Source organism: Falco biarmicus, chromosome 3 (assembly GCF_023638135.1).
Source record: "Falco biarmicus isolate bFalBia1 chromosome 3, bFalBia1.pri, whole genome shotgun sequence".
NCBI classification, from domain to species: Eukaryota; Metazoa; Chordata; class Aves; order Falconiformes; family Falconidae; genus Falco; species Falco biarmicus.
The window spans coordinates 107,461,988-107,478,556 of NC_079290.1; the positions used below are offsets into that span (position 1 = coordinate 107,461,988).

General features: G+C 43.3%; 1 protein-coding gene across 1 annotated transcript in view; it reads right to left on the reverse strand.

Annotated features, from left to right (window-relative positions):
• Window positions 1-14,551, reverse strand: part of SKI (SKI proto-oncogene) — a 117,564-nt gene extending 103,013 nt beyond the window's left edge. Inside the window, exons 1-2 of the mRNA XM_056333863.1 lie at window positions 13,316-14,551; window positions 12,272-13,193 (exon numbers count right to left, since the gene is read on the reverse strand). Coding sequence (XP_056189838.1) covers window positions 12,272-13,183 — 912 coding nt within the window. The 5' untranslated portion in view covers window positions 13,184-13,193; window positions 13,316-14,551. The remainder of the gene's footprint in view (window positions 1-12,271; window positions 13,194-13,315) is intronic.
• Window positions 14,552-16,569: the final 2,018 nt, after the last annotated feature.

The window sequence follows — 16,569 nt, forward strand, 5'->3', positions numbered from 1 at the left end:
ATCTGTCAAGATGGGATCCAGCTGCTCTTTAAGGAGAACATGAATGAACGTCCCTTTTAGATACAAAAAAATAGCTAGTTTAGTGTGAATCTACCGAAATCAAATCAAGTTTGAAGAAGAGAAAACAGCACCAATAAATTAGTCCAGCTAATGAGGGCAAATTTGATACAATTTTTAGAAACTTAAATTATAAATTTACATGTACATTTTTAAGAGTAGAATTTAAATGCAGACTTCCGTAAAGAAAACCTCCATGAAATCCCATGAATTACTCAAATTTTCACTTGAAAAATCTCAGCAGAATTCGACCCTCAAATTACAGCCAGTGAGAAAAACAGGCTATATTCAGAAACCACGATAAGTGATTTCCACTTTAAAATACATTTTGATAAACTTGGACCAAGTCCATTGCCTTCACAGGAGTCAAACCACAGAACAAAACGTTGCCTCAACGACCTTCCCTGAATTAAAGCAAGGCATTAGGTCCAATTAAGACTATACTTCAGGGTCTTTGCAATGAAACTCCTATTTCTTCCATTTACTCAAATCAGTTCCTGGCATGGTTTGCATGACAGCACAACTACACTGATTTCAAGTGGATCATTCTCACTGCATACACTGATTAAAGACCCTCAAGGTCTAGACCACAGAGTTATTTAAAATATTACCTCTTTTCTATAATGGTAGAAATTAAATCTCATCTATGCATCTATAAATACATCAATATAACTCTACACACTAAAGCAATTCAGTAATGTAACACAAGCGATGGTTGTTTACCCAATACTCAGCAATGATACGGGTAAGATACTCCTGCTGTTAACTTACACACACACTGTCCCCTCCCTCTGTGTTACTATAGCTTCTCCTATAGCTACACTTCAACTGATGAAGCTCTACAAACTAAGCCAAATTCAAGTGAGACAAAGAGAACACTGCAATTCTTTCTCAGCAATTTCTGTCTCATTGATTCATTTGGATTTTTAAAGAGTGGACCATCCTCTGGTTCACAGCATTAGAAGGTGCTGTCAAAAGCAAACTGAGTCAGCTGTGCACCACAGCATGGAAACTACAGGTGGGGCAATAATCCACAGGCCACTATTACTAGTAATCTTCTCGAAATGTGAAACCACAGCTCATACTCCAGCTCCTTCCTACTCTCTTCCAGTGTAGTATGCATGTGTCGTGTAACTGGGAAAAAGATATGTAACATTTTTCATCCCGAGCACTGAACTGCTAAACTCAAAATAAAGCGAAGCGTGACAATCTGTACAAATGCAAATGTCCCAAATGCCAAGACTAACATTTCTAAAACCTAATTCAACTCTTTCATTTCTTAGCTGCAGGCCGTTTACTGCCACTCCTTTTTTCCACCCAAACAAAAGACGAAAGGGATGACTCAAAGCCACTTGAATTTCAAGCTGAAGCCACAAAGCACTGAATGCCTGATCTTTAATATTAAACAGGTGTGCAGATGATATTCATTCAAGCCTCATCACGGCTAGGTTAATTGTTAAAAAAACCGCAAAAAGACCAAATTTACTTAAAAGGCACATGGGTAAGTTAAACAATGCTATAAATAATGATGCAAGTCATATGGTAAAAACAACTAAATAGTAAGTATAGCACTGCCAACTCCTTCTGCCCCTCTCTCCCTCCCGATCACTTTTTTTTCCCTTTGTATTCACACAAATCTATGTAATAAGATTCCAAAATAATTTAAAATATAAAATTATATAATAATGAAAATATAATTTAATTTTTTCCTTCAAAATTTAGCAGTGTTACACCTGGAATCAACAGGGCTAAAGAAGGATCAATGAATCCATTATAAAATCTGTTTTCACATAAATATGGTTCTAGAAATTAATTTTTTTAGAAAAGGAACTATAAATTGCTATCCTGTGAGGGCCAAGGCCTTTGAACAGTAGTTCTGCATATCCGCTGAACAGTGTAATAGAGTGCTTTACACCATTTCGCCAATTACATCATTACCTACTGCCGAATATGGTCCAAAGATTATTTGGCTTCACCAGTTTTGCAAAAAACTACACTGTTGTGGCAGAAAAAGAAAAAGGCAAAAAGCCAAACAAAACTAACTCTTTGGATATATCAGTGCAAGGACTCATTGTATGGCATGTTTCTTATTAGTGAATGAATGGGAACAAAGAAGTATCAATAATGGACCTAATGCTGCAGTTTGTACTCTTTTGAATCTAATTTACTTCATACAGCAGCTCTGCACTATTCTAAATACCTTTATTTCAAAGGAGTATTTCTAAATCATATCAGAATGGGTGAGATAATTCACACCCACTGAATAAACTGAAACTGCTAGTGGGGAGTTAAGAATGGCAAATTCTTTTTCTTTTTTCTTGAATGACACTCCATTATCTTTCAACTCAGGTAAGTTTCTCAACTGTGGAATGATGGTACCTTGGAAAAGCATGCTTAACATACAATTTAATGAGAAATTCTTAATAACAGAAGTGTAAACCTGAAATCCATTACATCAATAAAGGTTACTGAAATCAGACCACATTATAATCTTAATATTGTCTATTTTCTGCCTTTCTAGCCCATAACTCTGTATAAAAGCTATAAAACTTCTTTTACTGCTATAAATATGTAAACCTGAACGATACTGAGAACTTTTGGTTTGCTTTTTTTAAAGGTGTGTCAAAAATTTAGGACCAGGAGAAATTTAATACTTACAAAGGGGTTTTAATTATTTAAAGTAATTCATTGCTTCCAATTGGTACTACTACAATCTGTTTTAGTAAGCAGCATGATCCCTGGATAACCTGTATTTTCTAATACTCAGCAGAATTAATTTTGTTAGCTAGATCCTGAAAACAGCACCTACAAGCATTATGTATGCGGTCCAAGATACCCAGCACTCCAGTATTACATGATAAAAGAAAGGAAATTACTACCATGATCCTATTTCTGCCATCTGAACTGTATGGACAGCCCTTCAGATCTGTGCAGCTCCCCCAGGGAAACTGATAAGGGTTGTGTGCATAGGTCAGCTGCCAGATTTCGGACTGCAGGATACAGTCACACAAATAGCCTCATGCAGGAGTTCGCATTTAAGCAAGAAGTTACTTCGGCCTCTTCAAGTTCAACAAATGCACTTGACTGCAGTAGCTTTCTCCTGTGGCAAGTGACACAAAGCAGTTTAATTCTGGTGAAAAGTAGCAGGAAAGTTTTTACTAAATAGTCAAAGATTATGAAGAGCAACATCACAGAAGCATTTTAGACTCTTTCTTCACTGACAGGATTGGGAAGCCTCACCAGCATTATCTTCTGTTTAATGGTAATAAAGGTAACAACTTCTTATAAAAGGAGAAAAATCCAAAGACTGAAAGAAAACAGGTAGTATTACTGCTAATTTTAACAGCAGCACTGGCACATAACACCAGTGCAGATAGGCATTAAAAATTCTGCAGACTTTTCCCCAGAAGAGCGTCCAACTTGAGTACCTCGCTGATTCTACTTGGGCACGAAGAATCAGAGCCTGTAACACAGGTAATGTAGACTTCGAAGTGGAGGGGGTAGGGGACTTCATAAAAATGCAGGATATGACAGTGAAAACATATGAAATGTTTTTTCTTCCAACCCTAACAGATGTTGTCCAATTAAGGATGCAAATAAATCACCCTCTGCATTGCGAGTCAGAAAACACACACATAAAAGCTTTCTAAATACATTTCAGTTTAAACTTGCATAATTCTCCCAGTGGAGAAATCATCTTCAACTTATGTAATCCTTAGAAAGAGACATTATTACATATAATTCTGTGCCACTAAGAAACAAGGAAGACGCATCTCTAGAAAAGAGGTGCACCCACACACAATTAATTATATGGGTGTGGAGGGAACAGAGGGGAAAAGCTGCAGCAGGGATGCAAAGACCAGTCTGCTGTTTCCACAGAGACTGATCTGTAACCGAGCTCAAGGGGCTGCTCCCCTTTCACCAGCCAGAACTGTCTGTTATACTTAACCCAGACTTCCGAACACTTGATATCCTGTCTGCTATTTCAATGCCCTTACTCAATGTTTCAGACAGACATTACACAAACTGGCTGGTGAAAAGGGTTGAGAAACCAAGAAGCAATCCAAGTCAATGACCTTATTCTATAAAACGATACCATTGACTGAACAGAGGATGAAGACAAAGCACAGGGGTAGGTCTTCTCAATGTATCGCTGAAATCTTCTGTAGGAAAAGACAAGCACTAGAGCTGTATCTTATTTTGTTTATGTTGTTACTGTCTTTTAATCTTTAAAGCCTAAGCAATTCTTGTGCTTCCAATGCAACTGATTCTCATACAAAAACAGAAACTGCTTCAGTTAAAAAAAAAAACAAAACCCAACAAAAATACAAACAACCAAACCACAAAAAAACAGAAAACCAAACATAAAATTCATATTTTCTAAAAAGCACGTGCAAAGGTAATGGTCCATCAATCAATAAACAACAAAGCCAGAAACCACGCTATTGATTAGCTCCTTTGCCGCTTATCTCCAGTATACAGAATGATGCTGCAGTTTTTACATACACACAGAATCTCTGTCCTCATGTACATTTTCCCTGACTTCTTAATAAGACTGTTAAAATAAGTAAAGGCTACTTAACTTGAGAAAGTGTAGCAGCACCTGTTTCATTTAACGGAACATATGACTATGCAGCTTATCAGGTGGTTCTAACATGCATCCACTGCTTGGAGAAGCTCAGCTTTATGTGATAGCAACCAAACCGTAGATGGAGCCAACGATAATAGCTCCACATATGGGAATTCCCATTGGCTTCCAGAAGAGCTCTGTCCATGAAACTCTGACAGAATCAGAGCTTGGTGGTTTTGTTACCTCATCCAACCAAAAGTCAAATCAAAATAATTAGCTCAGCGCAGAGAGGCCAACCTCTATCAGCCAGCAGGCTTGCCCAATACCAACAAAATGAGCACACTCAAAGAACTAACTGCACCTGCACCAGATACAATTTTGAGGCCAAGTCTATGGTCCTTGAATTTGCATCTGAAAAAAAGACTGGCCCTCATCCCAACTTTAGACATACTTCCTCATCAGAAAAAAAAAAAAATCCCACCCTAAAAAAACCAAACCAAACCAAAAAAAAAAACCTGACCAAAACCCACAAATCCTAAATATAGGAACAAAAAAATCCCACCCAGTTAGATATCTGCCACAGCCTTAAAACCCAATGTTGCTTGTAGCAACCAGCAGACAAAATCCTTTCAGTCTGAAGCTAGCTCCCAGCTGCAGAAACCATTGCCCCATTCAGTAAGATCTGTCAGGATCAGAGCACCATCAAACATGTATGAAACCAAAACCTCGCTAATGAGCAATATGAAAATACTGCAGTAGCAGAACTACAGGTTCTGCACTCAGCTTTAGCACAGTCCTGTAAATGCCAGGTAAGACCACAAACTCAGTGAAGTTACTTTGTCTCAACATTGCTATATTCTGATTCAGAATCTGTCCCTCCATTCTATGACTGCAAGTACTACCAGTCAACACACAGGAAGAAGTCTGATATAAATATATATATATAAGTCTTCCGTGGTTTGTGGGTGAACTGGTTCCAATTACTACGCCAGCTGATTGCTTGAGTGAGAACTGCAGAACTAGCCTCAAAGCCCCAAACCTTCATGTTAACCTTGTATGTTCCAGAAGATATGGGAACAGGTGATTTTCACAATAATCTGAGCTTGAACTCTACACTGATAATGAAATGTAAGAGACACAGAAGACTACACAAGGTGTAAATGAGGAAGGTAAGGGAACCAGAGCACATCTCTGCAAAGCAAACTTGCTTCTCTGTAATTACTTTTCAAGAATACATACTGACTGTAGTAGAGACTGAGAAAGCAGAATAATATTTAAAAAAAAGGTGCAGATTTATTAATGTGTATTACTCAGATTCAGAAAACACATGCAAAAACATTAGATATGATCTAATAAAGCGTATCATTAACACACATACTACAATTGACAAATTTTAAACAAAACCACGCTATATTACTACATTTTAAAGTAATGCTTCCTGGATGTGAAGATCAATTTGAATTAAGTGCTCTATGGCCACTCAGCTAAAATAAATTAGCCTACCAATTGACAGTATTCTATCAATACATTCTCTACAATTCAATCTAAGTTACTTTTGTCTAAGCTCCAATTTCTTTCCAAGAACCCCCTGCTGGATTTAGCGTCACTGTTCCATGACAGTTCCCTCTAAATAAGAATTACAGCATCAAGTTCAAAGTTTGCTTTTTAAAACAAAAAAAAACATGTGAGAATCAAAAAAATTTCCGGGTCTAAGTACTGCACACATTGAGACACAATGGCAAAGCAGTCTGGCCAGCTAAGCCAGCAATGTGAGTTCCAATCATCAGTTATCACCAGTTACAGCCAGCCAGCCCACTCCTTACTGTAGTCAGTACCATTCAAACCCCTTAACTTTGGCAAAATAACTTTGCTAATAGACAAAAAAACCATGAGTTTTCAATTACAACGGACAATGCATCCCTTTAGATACCCAAATCTTGCTTGGGCTCAACCACCTCGACGTAGCCCCAAAGTTCCCCCTGATCCAGCAGCACTGAGACTCAAGGAAGGTGTAGATAAGGTACAAGTGGCTGCCAGAATTTTAACCGCTGCATTGTCTAGACACGCTCGGAGCAGCCTCATACGGACGCCTCCAGATGCTTTTACAACACTGATCTGAACGCGCCTCTCAGCAAGTGCAAACACACCCTCATTGGTCAGTCAGCTCGAGCTAGTGATAACCACGTTCATATCCTGGCACGGAGACCAGGTGTTAGGCTCCTAACACATCCAAAAAATAAACTGTGTTTACATGCATCTTCAAAGCATGCTACTGTTTGGGCAGAACATACGCCCAAGCCAGAAACCACAGAAATGGAGAGGCAAGTGAGACAGCCCAGACAATGGAGAAGCAGATGTTTAAATAATTTAGGCAGTGATTTTCAAAAGATGAGATTGCATGTAACTCCCTAACTCAAGGCAACCGAATTCAGGAACTTAAAAACTATTCTGGGGCAACACAGCGCCATAGTTGACTCAACACCATTAGATCACTATTTGCAGTATATTCTTTGTCTAACACACATGCACGTACCTGCTTCTTTGTTCTCGATCTACAACATCTGTAAAACTGTTTGCACGCTTGGGAAAAAATTGCTGATGTCTGCTTAAACATTGACATCTCAGGTACACAGCATTTTGTTTAAGCATAGTTATCGTTTTTGAAGTCCAACTTTTAAGCTGAAAAAGGATTCTGAAGCAAACTACTGCCTCAAGACTTCAACATTTTTGTTTTAGCGACTTCAAAATTTTTACTGGAGAATCTCTAATATAATTCTTGAGCATCAGGTAAGAGAACAAATTACTTCATGGTTCCATGGAAAAACTGAACCCTCAGTTCTTAGGCAAATTTTCCCAAGAGTATTCATTCAAGCCAGTTTGTACCAAAAAGAAGAAATCCATCCAGCGGCCTGAACCCTACTGCCTGTGAATAAAATCACAATCTCTCTGCTACACCTACCATAGGATATATACTACTAACAAATAAAAACATTACTACTGCCAGGAGGCAGGACTTCAGGATAGACATGCATTCTAGCTCTTAACTGCTGCAGCATTTCAGGTGGCCATAAAGCACAGCACAGCAACCACTGTGTAGCACCTAAAAAGTCCACAGCTACCCTAGAACTCAGTACTGCACTATTTCACTTTCAGCAATTTTTGTTCTGTGATTTGGCTGCACACTTGACCTGGCTAAACCTTACTCCAGCTGAGAAAGCTGCATGTTGTGGCAGCACTGGGTTGGTAGGCATTGTGAAATAAAGTGGGAGGCCTTGTGTGCTCATTTGTGTGTCAGTACCCAGAATGCTGCTTCTAGCTGCAAGCTACTTCATAGAAGTGCTGCTGGGACTTGAACCGTGGGAACACTGCAGTGCTAGCGTGTGTGGGTGTGTTCACACGTGTGCAAGGAAAGCTCTCTTATCCTTCTTGGTGTCTGATCACATACAGTTTTGCTGAAAGTACAGATGTCTGGCACACAGGTAGGAAATATGAAAGCACTGTCAAACGTGGCTCGGTTCAATATTTAAAAAAGAAAAAAAAAAAGGGTTCAGAAGAAACAGAGTCAAACCCACCCTCCTGTACTGGAAATAGCAACCAACAAAGCCTTCAGGCCTGCTTTTTGAACTAATTCAATCACAGTGGAGGCATACTGATGTTAAGAAAGCAGAGCGCTGTCTGTCACAGAAGTGGAAAGAGAGTGAGAGACACACCAAGGCCGTATCTATACTAGCAAGTGAATGCTCAACATGCACCAGCTGCTGAGCCTCAGAAAAAGGCTTTGGCACTGATGACGGATTTCTAGGACCCTGTTTTGCAACCCTGTTGAGTTATTCCCATTTTAAATTTCTAGAAATACCCCAGAATGTAGCAGTTGTGCTCCATGCCAGTAATGGTGGATGAAATGAGACACAGGTAGGGAAACAAGACACTCACTCAAGTAAAAGCCATGTTGGTACACGGAGACTCTGAGAGACCAGAGAGGGGGGGAAAAAAAAAAAAAAAAAAAAAAGCAGGGGAAAAAAAACACTGCATGAGCATGTGAGAAGGTGGAAAACCCAGTGAAGGATACCAACAAAGGAAAATGGAGAAGTTATCATATGGTTCAAGACAAGAGAGAGCTTTGGGACGTGGCAGGAAGGTGAAGGAGCTTATGGGAGGTCAATTGCTTATCCAAGGCTGAACAGGGAGGATATAAAAAAATCAAAATTTTAGAAGAGGGCAAGGGAAGAAGCTGAGGCCTTTATGGTTCCTGCTTTAGTGGGGGTTTCAGCTGTCACAAATCCCCCCAGTTTTTGGTTAAGACCCTTTGCTGATTTCATGCAGATCGAGGCAAAAGCTTCTGCCAAGTGGCAAGACTAGACAACATGCACCTTGTTCAACCAACCAGGCTAACTGAGAGACAATGTATCTGCATCTATGTATCCATCTCTCGATACAGACTGATAAGAGAAGCACAAGGGATACTTGATGCATACAAAAATGTCAGTTGAGTATGAGGTATCTAGGTAAAGCTATGCCTTGCAGCAATGCTTTAAAACCACACCAAGGAAAAAAAGGGAAGGGGGGTGGGACAGGAAAAAAAGGCAGTTTTGCCAGTACGCTGAATCTGCAACAGGGGCTTGTGCCAACCCAGCTCCTCCATTTAAATCAAACCCTTAAAAGGCAGAGCTGTGCTGGCACAAATCTACATACCTCATCACATAAACCTCATGAAGACACACAAAAAGGTCAAAAATCTCACTGCTGCTTAAACAGCCACAGAAATGGTCACATGCATCCCATGCTACCAACATACTAGCAGAGCCCCAGGAAAAACACAACACGCAGAGCAATGTGTACATACACATACATAAATAAATAAATTGGGAAACTGATAAAAAGTCCACTCTTGAAAGCAGAAGACCAAATATCTGACACAGCAGATTATGGCACACAACACACACAAACACCTCTGTATAATATAGAACAAAGCAATGCGGAGATCTACATCAAAAAGGAAGACCACCACAAAGACACATATGCTTCACCCTTTCATCCACAGAGACAGACAGACACACAAAACCCACACAGACTGACAGTAATTAACACAAACACCCAGCAGCAGACATGGGACCAACCTCTCATTCCCTTACTAAGCATCTCAACTTTACACCAATGTTACTTGCCCCTGGCCACAGCCTACCAATCTTAGAGCCTGATTAAATCTCTCCATAATTATCTGCACACACTGCTACAACACAAATGACCTTAGCATATGATATCTGTTGGCTAAGCCCAATGGAAAAAGACTTCAGAAAAAGGAAGGATAAGTGTACAAAACACTGCCAGCATTGTCAAGGTCTCATCGAAACTGCCCCACATTAATAGAGAGACCTGGAGACAGCTCAAAAGCCTTGAAACCTAAGCCCAGTTCTGCATAGGACATACAAAAAAGCATTCTTTTTCCTTCAGCCCATCATCTGAGCACACACCACTGTTCCTCCCCATCAAACTCCTTGCCAATTCCCAAATGAACTTACGCAGGAGACTTAACGTTTTATGATGACAGATTTTTGGCAAAATTTTCTGAGAAACAGATCACCACGATTTCCTTACATAATTTTTGGTGTCCTCTATTAGGTATCTTGAATTCACTCTGCAAGAAGCGCTGCATGAAAATTTTGGAGGGTGGGGGGGAAGTGTCTGCTGTGTTCTGAACTAGGACCTATTAAAGGGTCCCCAAAAAACTCAGACAAAGCCAAAATGTAGTACTCTCTTCTTATTCTCCACCTGCAACCTCACCTGGGGTGCTGGATAAATCATACAATTCAACAGAATGCTGTAAAAGCCTTTTCTTACAAGGAAAGCACATCTCTACTAACAGTCATTTTAGTTAAAGTCTGGAAATGACTGAGCTAGGAACAGAGTACTTTTCTAGAGCAAGAACGTGGAGATTTCTTAAATTTGCTTCCCAAACGAAGTATGCCCTAGAAAATTCATTTCCTGACATGAGAAATGCCTCCACTTTCAGAGCCCTATTCTCCTCTCACAGACATTCGTATACATCTATCCCACCATTCCATCTTAGCACATGACTGACAGAGAATAGACAAGCCATTAAAAACACATCCACCTCCAACCACGGAGATAATGTGGCTCATTACAGCCTAGCTTTGTCACAGCGGTTCTGACACTCAAGCGGGAGGAAAAGGAGGGGTGAGGACATGGACTGAAACGGGGGCTCAGCACAAGACCAGGACAGAAACTGGAACTTGAGTGAGACTCTGTTCCTTAATCAAAAACCGTGGAGGCCGATCAAATGGGTAAACTAGGCCTCTTAAGCTAGCTGTAGCAATTACTGCATTGTTTGCGGAGGGTATTTTAAAAACCCTGGGTTTTGTTTGGGTATTTTTGAGACTTTTTTAGAAATAAAAGCTGTATTTAAGTCTCAGTGTGTGTCCGCCCCTTTAAACAGGTATTTGGTAATTTAATTAAGAATTTTACTGAACATTCTCAGTGCTTTAAACGTTGCTTCTCTTTTTGAGGCTTGTGTCATTGCCTTCCACTCCAAACACATAAAACCAAAGAAAAGTGTGGAAATCGTTAACAAATGAGGCAGAATGCAATCAACAAACTTGCAGTTTAAAACTCAGTAGGCAAGAGTTTGCTTTAACCTTATATTGGGGCAAGGGGGGGGGGGGGGGGGCGGGAGCGGGCAGGGAAATTGCTCATCCCACAGCCAGTTGCACCATCGCCAGCTAGCCAGACATCCCGGTGTCTGTCAGCAAGTCCTCAAGGCCTTGTGGCACTGCTGCCCATTGCTCAGGACTGGTGCCAGATGCCAAGGCGGCCTCCCACCCACACACCAAGGATTCTGGGATCTACAGGCAGCTCAGACTGAAAGAAAAACAAAACACACCTAAAAAAAACCCGTGCTTTAGCTGTCTGCCTCAGCACAGCATGGCATACCTTAAGAAGCTGCTGCAGCTGGCCCTAGACAGATTCTTTTACTGAATGTATACATAATCCAATACACAAAAGCCTGTCTGGTGGGGAGATTCAGACTCCACAGGGATACTCTAAAAGCAAAGACTTATCCATTCACGCTCCTCACACTTAACCTGAACACCAGCAACCTGCATTACTGTCAGAATTTTTTCTTAGCAGCCACATTTTAATTCAAGACAAGCACTGAGACAATTTAGCCCCCACCTCCACCCGTGGCGGCATGCAGTTTATCGTTTGTATTTGCGCCTGGGGCGATCAGTAACTGTTACTTGTTTTCTGGCTTCTTCCTTGTCTCGACCCCTAACTGAAGCTCTTAGGACCCGAAATCACATACTTCCTGCTGAAGTCTGGGGTAGTGCGATAGGTTTCAAAGATCAGGTTCCATGTACAGTAAGATATGCAAACACACACGTATGATTTAAACTCCAACTACCGTGTTCAGAACACAACCAGAGGAAAAAAGGTGCCATCTCAAAACACTGCTCGTCTACATTAACACACACGTGGTGAGAATTAAGAACACGATTAGATTGCTAAATGGCCCAAAGGAAAAGCAGCTGGTAACAAATTGGGTATATCAACGGATGTTACCGAAATTACATAAAATTTCTTTCTCCCCACCTCCTCACCCCCTTTAAAATTAAAGGCATCACTTACCCTGGGGGCTTTCCTCTTGTATTTGTTGTTATAGTCAAATTTTTCTTTCATTTCGTCTAAGAGCTGGCCCAGTCTAGCTTTCTCCTCTTTCCCAGTGTAATCCTGGCTGAGGAGAATATAGGATCTCCAGTTTGCAGAGTCAAAGCCCCAGTGGCAAGTCCTGTTTTCCAGCGATTTGTGAGAGTGGACCACAAATTTGTGAGGTGGGTACATAAGCCTGCAGTCCAAGCACTGGATGCAGGCTGCGCTGGGGTTACTGTAAAGCTCTGGCACCAAGAGTCCCTTACACTTCCCAAAGCACTCATGATACACCTTGAAGCTCTTCTCTGTAAGCTCCAGCTCAATTGTGCTAGAGAATTCCTTCTTGCAGTGGGGAGGATAGGTGCCACCATAAAGCAAGGCGTTACAAAGCCTCTCAGCATCAGTTTTAGTGATGAGCCCGCAGGAAGGAGCAGAGAAGGGCAGGATGCCCATGACTTTGAGGATTTCCAGCTGGTCAGCAGTGCATCTGGAGCAGTAAATATGTAGCTCATCACACACCGAATTAATCTGCTGCAGGGAGAAGTCCCTGAGCACCGAGTTCAGGATCTGGGGCAAGCAAAGCCGCTTTTCTCCACCCACCACGAAGCAGGAGATGGTTTCCCCTTCCAGGATGGTCTCGCACCTCTCTGTGGATCTGTCCGAGGGCATGAAGAAGGGACCAGGCATTACCGGAGGAGGCTGGATAGGGGGCAGATGCAGTACAGGTTCTGCTGGGTCTTTGCCATTGTCTTTCTTGTACATCTCCTGTGCCCATCGTGCTGAGAAAGCAGCAGGGCCACCCAGGGAGCTCATAGAGCTCAGATGAAACTGTTCCAAGGTCTTCTGCAGTCCTGGATGAGGCTGGAAGCTGCTTCTACTTACAGTCTCCATTTTTTAGTTTCTATTCCCAAAATAAACAACAAAAATCCCCAGTTATCTTCCACCCTGGTACAAATCCACTTAAGGGATTATTTTTTTTTTTTTTTTTAAGAAAAAAATTATGAACAAAATAAAACAACCCACCCCTGGTTTTTTTCCTTCTTCCCACTCAGGTTTAACAATCCACTAACGAATAGGAAATAAATCCTTTTGTATGCGTGTCTCTCTCTTCTTTCTTTTCTCTTGGTTCGTTACAATTTCAAAACCTCCAAGTCTCCAAGCTGCCCCGATGGAGCAGAGAGTCACGGCAAAAAGAGGTCTTCATCCGAGCACTCACCCCCTCAGCCAACCCCCCAGGCAAACCAATCCCGCCTCCCACACCTCCACCACACACACACACTCACTCTCTCTCTCTCTCTCACTCACACACACACACACGCCACCCACAGAAATACAAAAAGTCTGTGCCACGCTCCGAGCACCAGGGGTTCAAATATGTTCTGGCGGCTGCTGCTTCTCTGCAGTAATCACCCTTCTGTCCATATCCACCGAAAGGAAGGCGCGGGGGAGTAAAGTAAAAAGCAGGAGGAGGAAGAAAGCTTGGTCTGTGGAAGGGAACAACGCAGAAGAAAAGGAAAAGGCCCAAATCTCTGGCACTTCCAAAACGGCGCGGGGGCTTTGGACGGGCAAAAGCAGGCTCCCTTCCCCCTCGTGGTCCCTCAGCTTGATCTGGGAGGACTCCTCGTCTCTCGGTTCGCCTTTCTTCCCTTATTTCTCTCGGTCTTCTCGGCGTGCCGTGGGGAGCCGCGGTAACAGAGCGTACATCCTCCCAGCTCCTCTTTCCAGCAGAGACTGAGAGTGCCTGAGAGCTGAGCTAATGCAGGCTGGCTCAGCCTCCCTCACTCCTCCTCCCCCCCTCTGTTTGTTGGTGTCTGCCTCAGTCATTGAATCCCAGCCAAGAATGTGACCAACTCCCCAGGCCGGGCTCTTCCAGGAACAGCGGCCGCCTCCCCCCTCCGCTCTGCGCCGAGCTCCTGCACAGGCAGGCGCGCAGCGCGGCCCCGGGCGGCAGCGCCGGGGAGGGAGGGTAAACTGCTGGGTTCACAGACAGCCGCGCCGCGAAGAAGGGGCGGTAGGGCGAGGGCTTTTCCCTTTCGCCGCTCGCTTTCTGGACAGCGGTGAAAAGGGAACAAGCGAGAACGCTTCTGCCGCCCGCTCACTGAGCGCAGGCACGCCGCAGAAACGCCGTCCGTCGCAAAACCTGCTCTCAACGCCCAAGTTCAACTTCGAGCACACGCCCCTCTCCACGAACCGAAATCGCAGGCGTGCAAACGCGATGTACGGCCGAAAACAGCACGCCCCGGCAGCGCATTCTGGGGTGCGCAGCGTGGCCAGCCGCACAGCGGCTGCACCCGGCGCGACGTGCACACGCGGTCCCTGCTCTCGACACACGTCACACGCGACGCCTGTGCGCGCTTCACAAGTGGCAGGAGCGTGAGGCACACAGCAACACAGGTGTGCAGGGGGGCAGGTGAGCTGCCCAAGTCCCCGCCGAGGCGGGGCCGGGGAGCAACAAACACACTGCTCGCAAACGCGGGCAGGTCGGTACCGCTACGGCCGCACACGGCGGCGGGGCATGTGCGGGGCCGGCGGGCACGCCACACCGCCCGCCCGCGCCGCAGGCCCGGGGGCGAGCGCCCCCTGCCGAGCGCCGCCGGCCGAGGGTCCCCCGCCACCGGCCCCGAACGCCGCGGGCAAAGCACTGCCGCCCCGGGCGCTGCCACGCCGCTGGCGGCGATGCTGCTCTGGTCGGGAATGAGGTGCTCGCTAGTCTCTGTTAATTTCACATTTCAAAGCACAAAATCTGGCTTCTCCCTTTTTTTCCATGGGCTGCATAACTGGAATCCTAAGAAAGTAACTGCGCCCAGCGCTGAGGGCAAAGGTAAGAACCAAGCTTGAAAGGTTACGTCTGGTATCTCCCCAACTCTGTCAGGCTGCCTGTGCCAAAAAAAAGGCCGGAGAGCAATTCCACTCCAATACAGTTGTTAAAACACTACTTGTCATGCAATGGTGGCTTTAAGCACTCCTCGTTGCATGGAGTCTTGCTATGCTTGCTGCCTGCGTGGTGCAGAAGTTGAGCACTCAGTCTCCTCCAATAGACTTTACATTACAAAAGCAGAAAAAACAGGTAGATCGGGACAAAAGAGGAGGAATGGACAGACAAATACCCAAACACTCTTTTAAAAAGCAAGCAGAAAACAAAAATACCTCGATTTACTCAGAATCAATGCAATGGGACAGGGAACACAGCAAGCTCTCATCTTTCAGTTGTATTTTTTTATTCTGAAATCCCATTCTGAGTAAAGGAGAGAGGTGTCACAGACTGGCAAAAGCACTTTGATCTTGCAACTAAATCAGCATTCCTCCAGAGAGGAACCTGCTCAGCATCCAGCCCAGACATCGAGCCTTCAGCTACTAAAGGGGAGTTCAGAGAAGGCAAGAACCAAACACATTGGTCCAAGCCATCAGTCACATCTTCGTGCGTGGAGAGAAGACACTTAGAGAAGCTTTACCAAATTATTATAGAAAACCATTAGCGGCAAGTAGTACCCTTTACGTTTCTGTTTATATAATGCATCACACGTGGATTTACTGATCCACAAGGGGAATTTTTAGCTATTACCACAATACTGAGGCCTGAAGACATGATCTAACAATGCAGGCCATACAGCCTTTGTTGATTCCTGATGCTAAAGAGGTTACCACAGTAAGAGAAAGCAGGGCTAGGAATATTCTTCACTGAGTAACAGGGGTACCTAAAAAGGTTTTAGTTAAGAATAACTTTCAGTAATACCATTCATAAACTATGTATGGCACCTTTTGATAATATGAAAGACATCTATGACATTCCATCATTTCCAAACCAAAGGGTGTGCCTTATTAGAAAGAAACTCCCTCCCACCGCCCAGCCTCATCTTAGCAAAGTTCTTACAGTGGCAAGGGAGAAGCACCGCATACAGAATGAAGTCCATTAGGGATCAGGCAGACAGACTGACTGCCATTGAAGGTACTCAGACACAATGGAGAACAGCAGCAGAATAATTCCCTAGATGGATTTAGTCCAGTTTCAGTCATCTTTCTTGGTTTTTTTCAACTCACTAAAATATAAATGGCCAAATATACTCAAACATCACACATGGAGTTCCCGACTCTTTTAAAGAACAAAATGAATGCTTGTGGGAAGCCTGGGTAGCAATGAAGAAGCTTCTTAGCTTCTTAGCTCTGGAAGCTGGTTTTGTTGCCCTCCCCCTCCTTTACCCCCCTAAAAAGGACGGACAGCAGTAACTGCAGTTCATTTTAAGGGAGGTGCCATTTTCCCTTCCAAATGACTCTTTCCT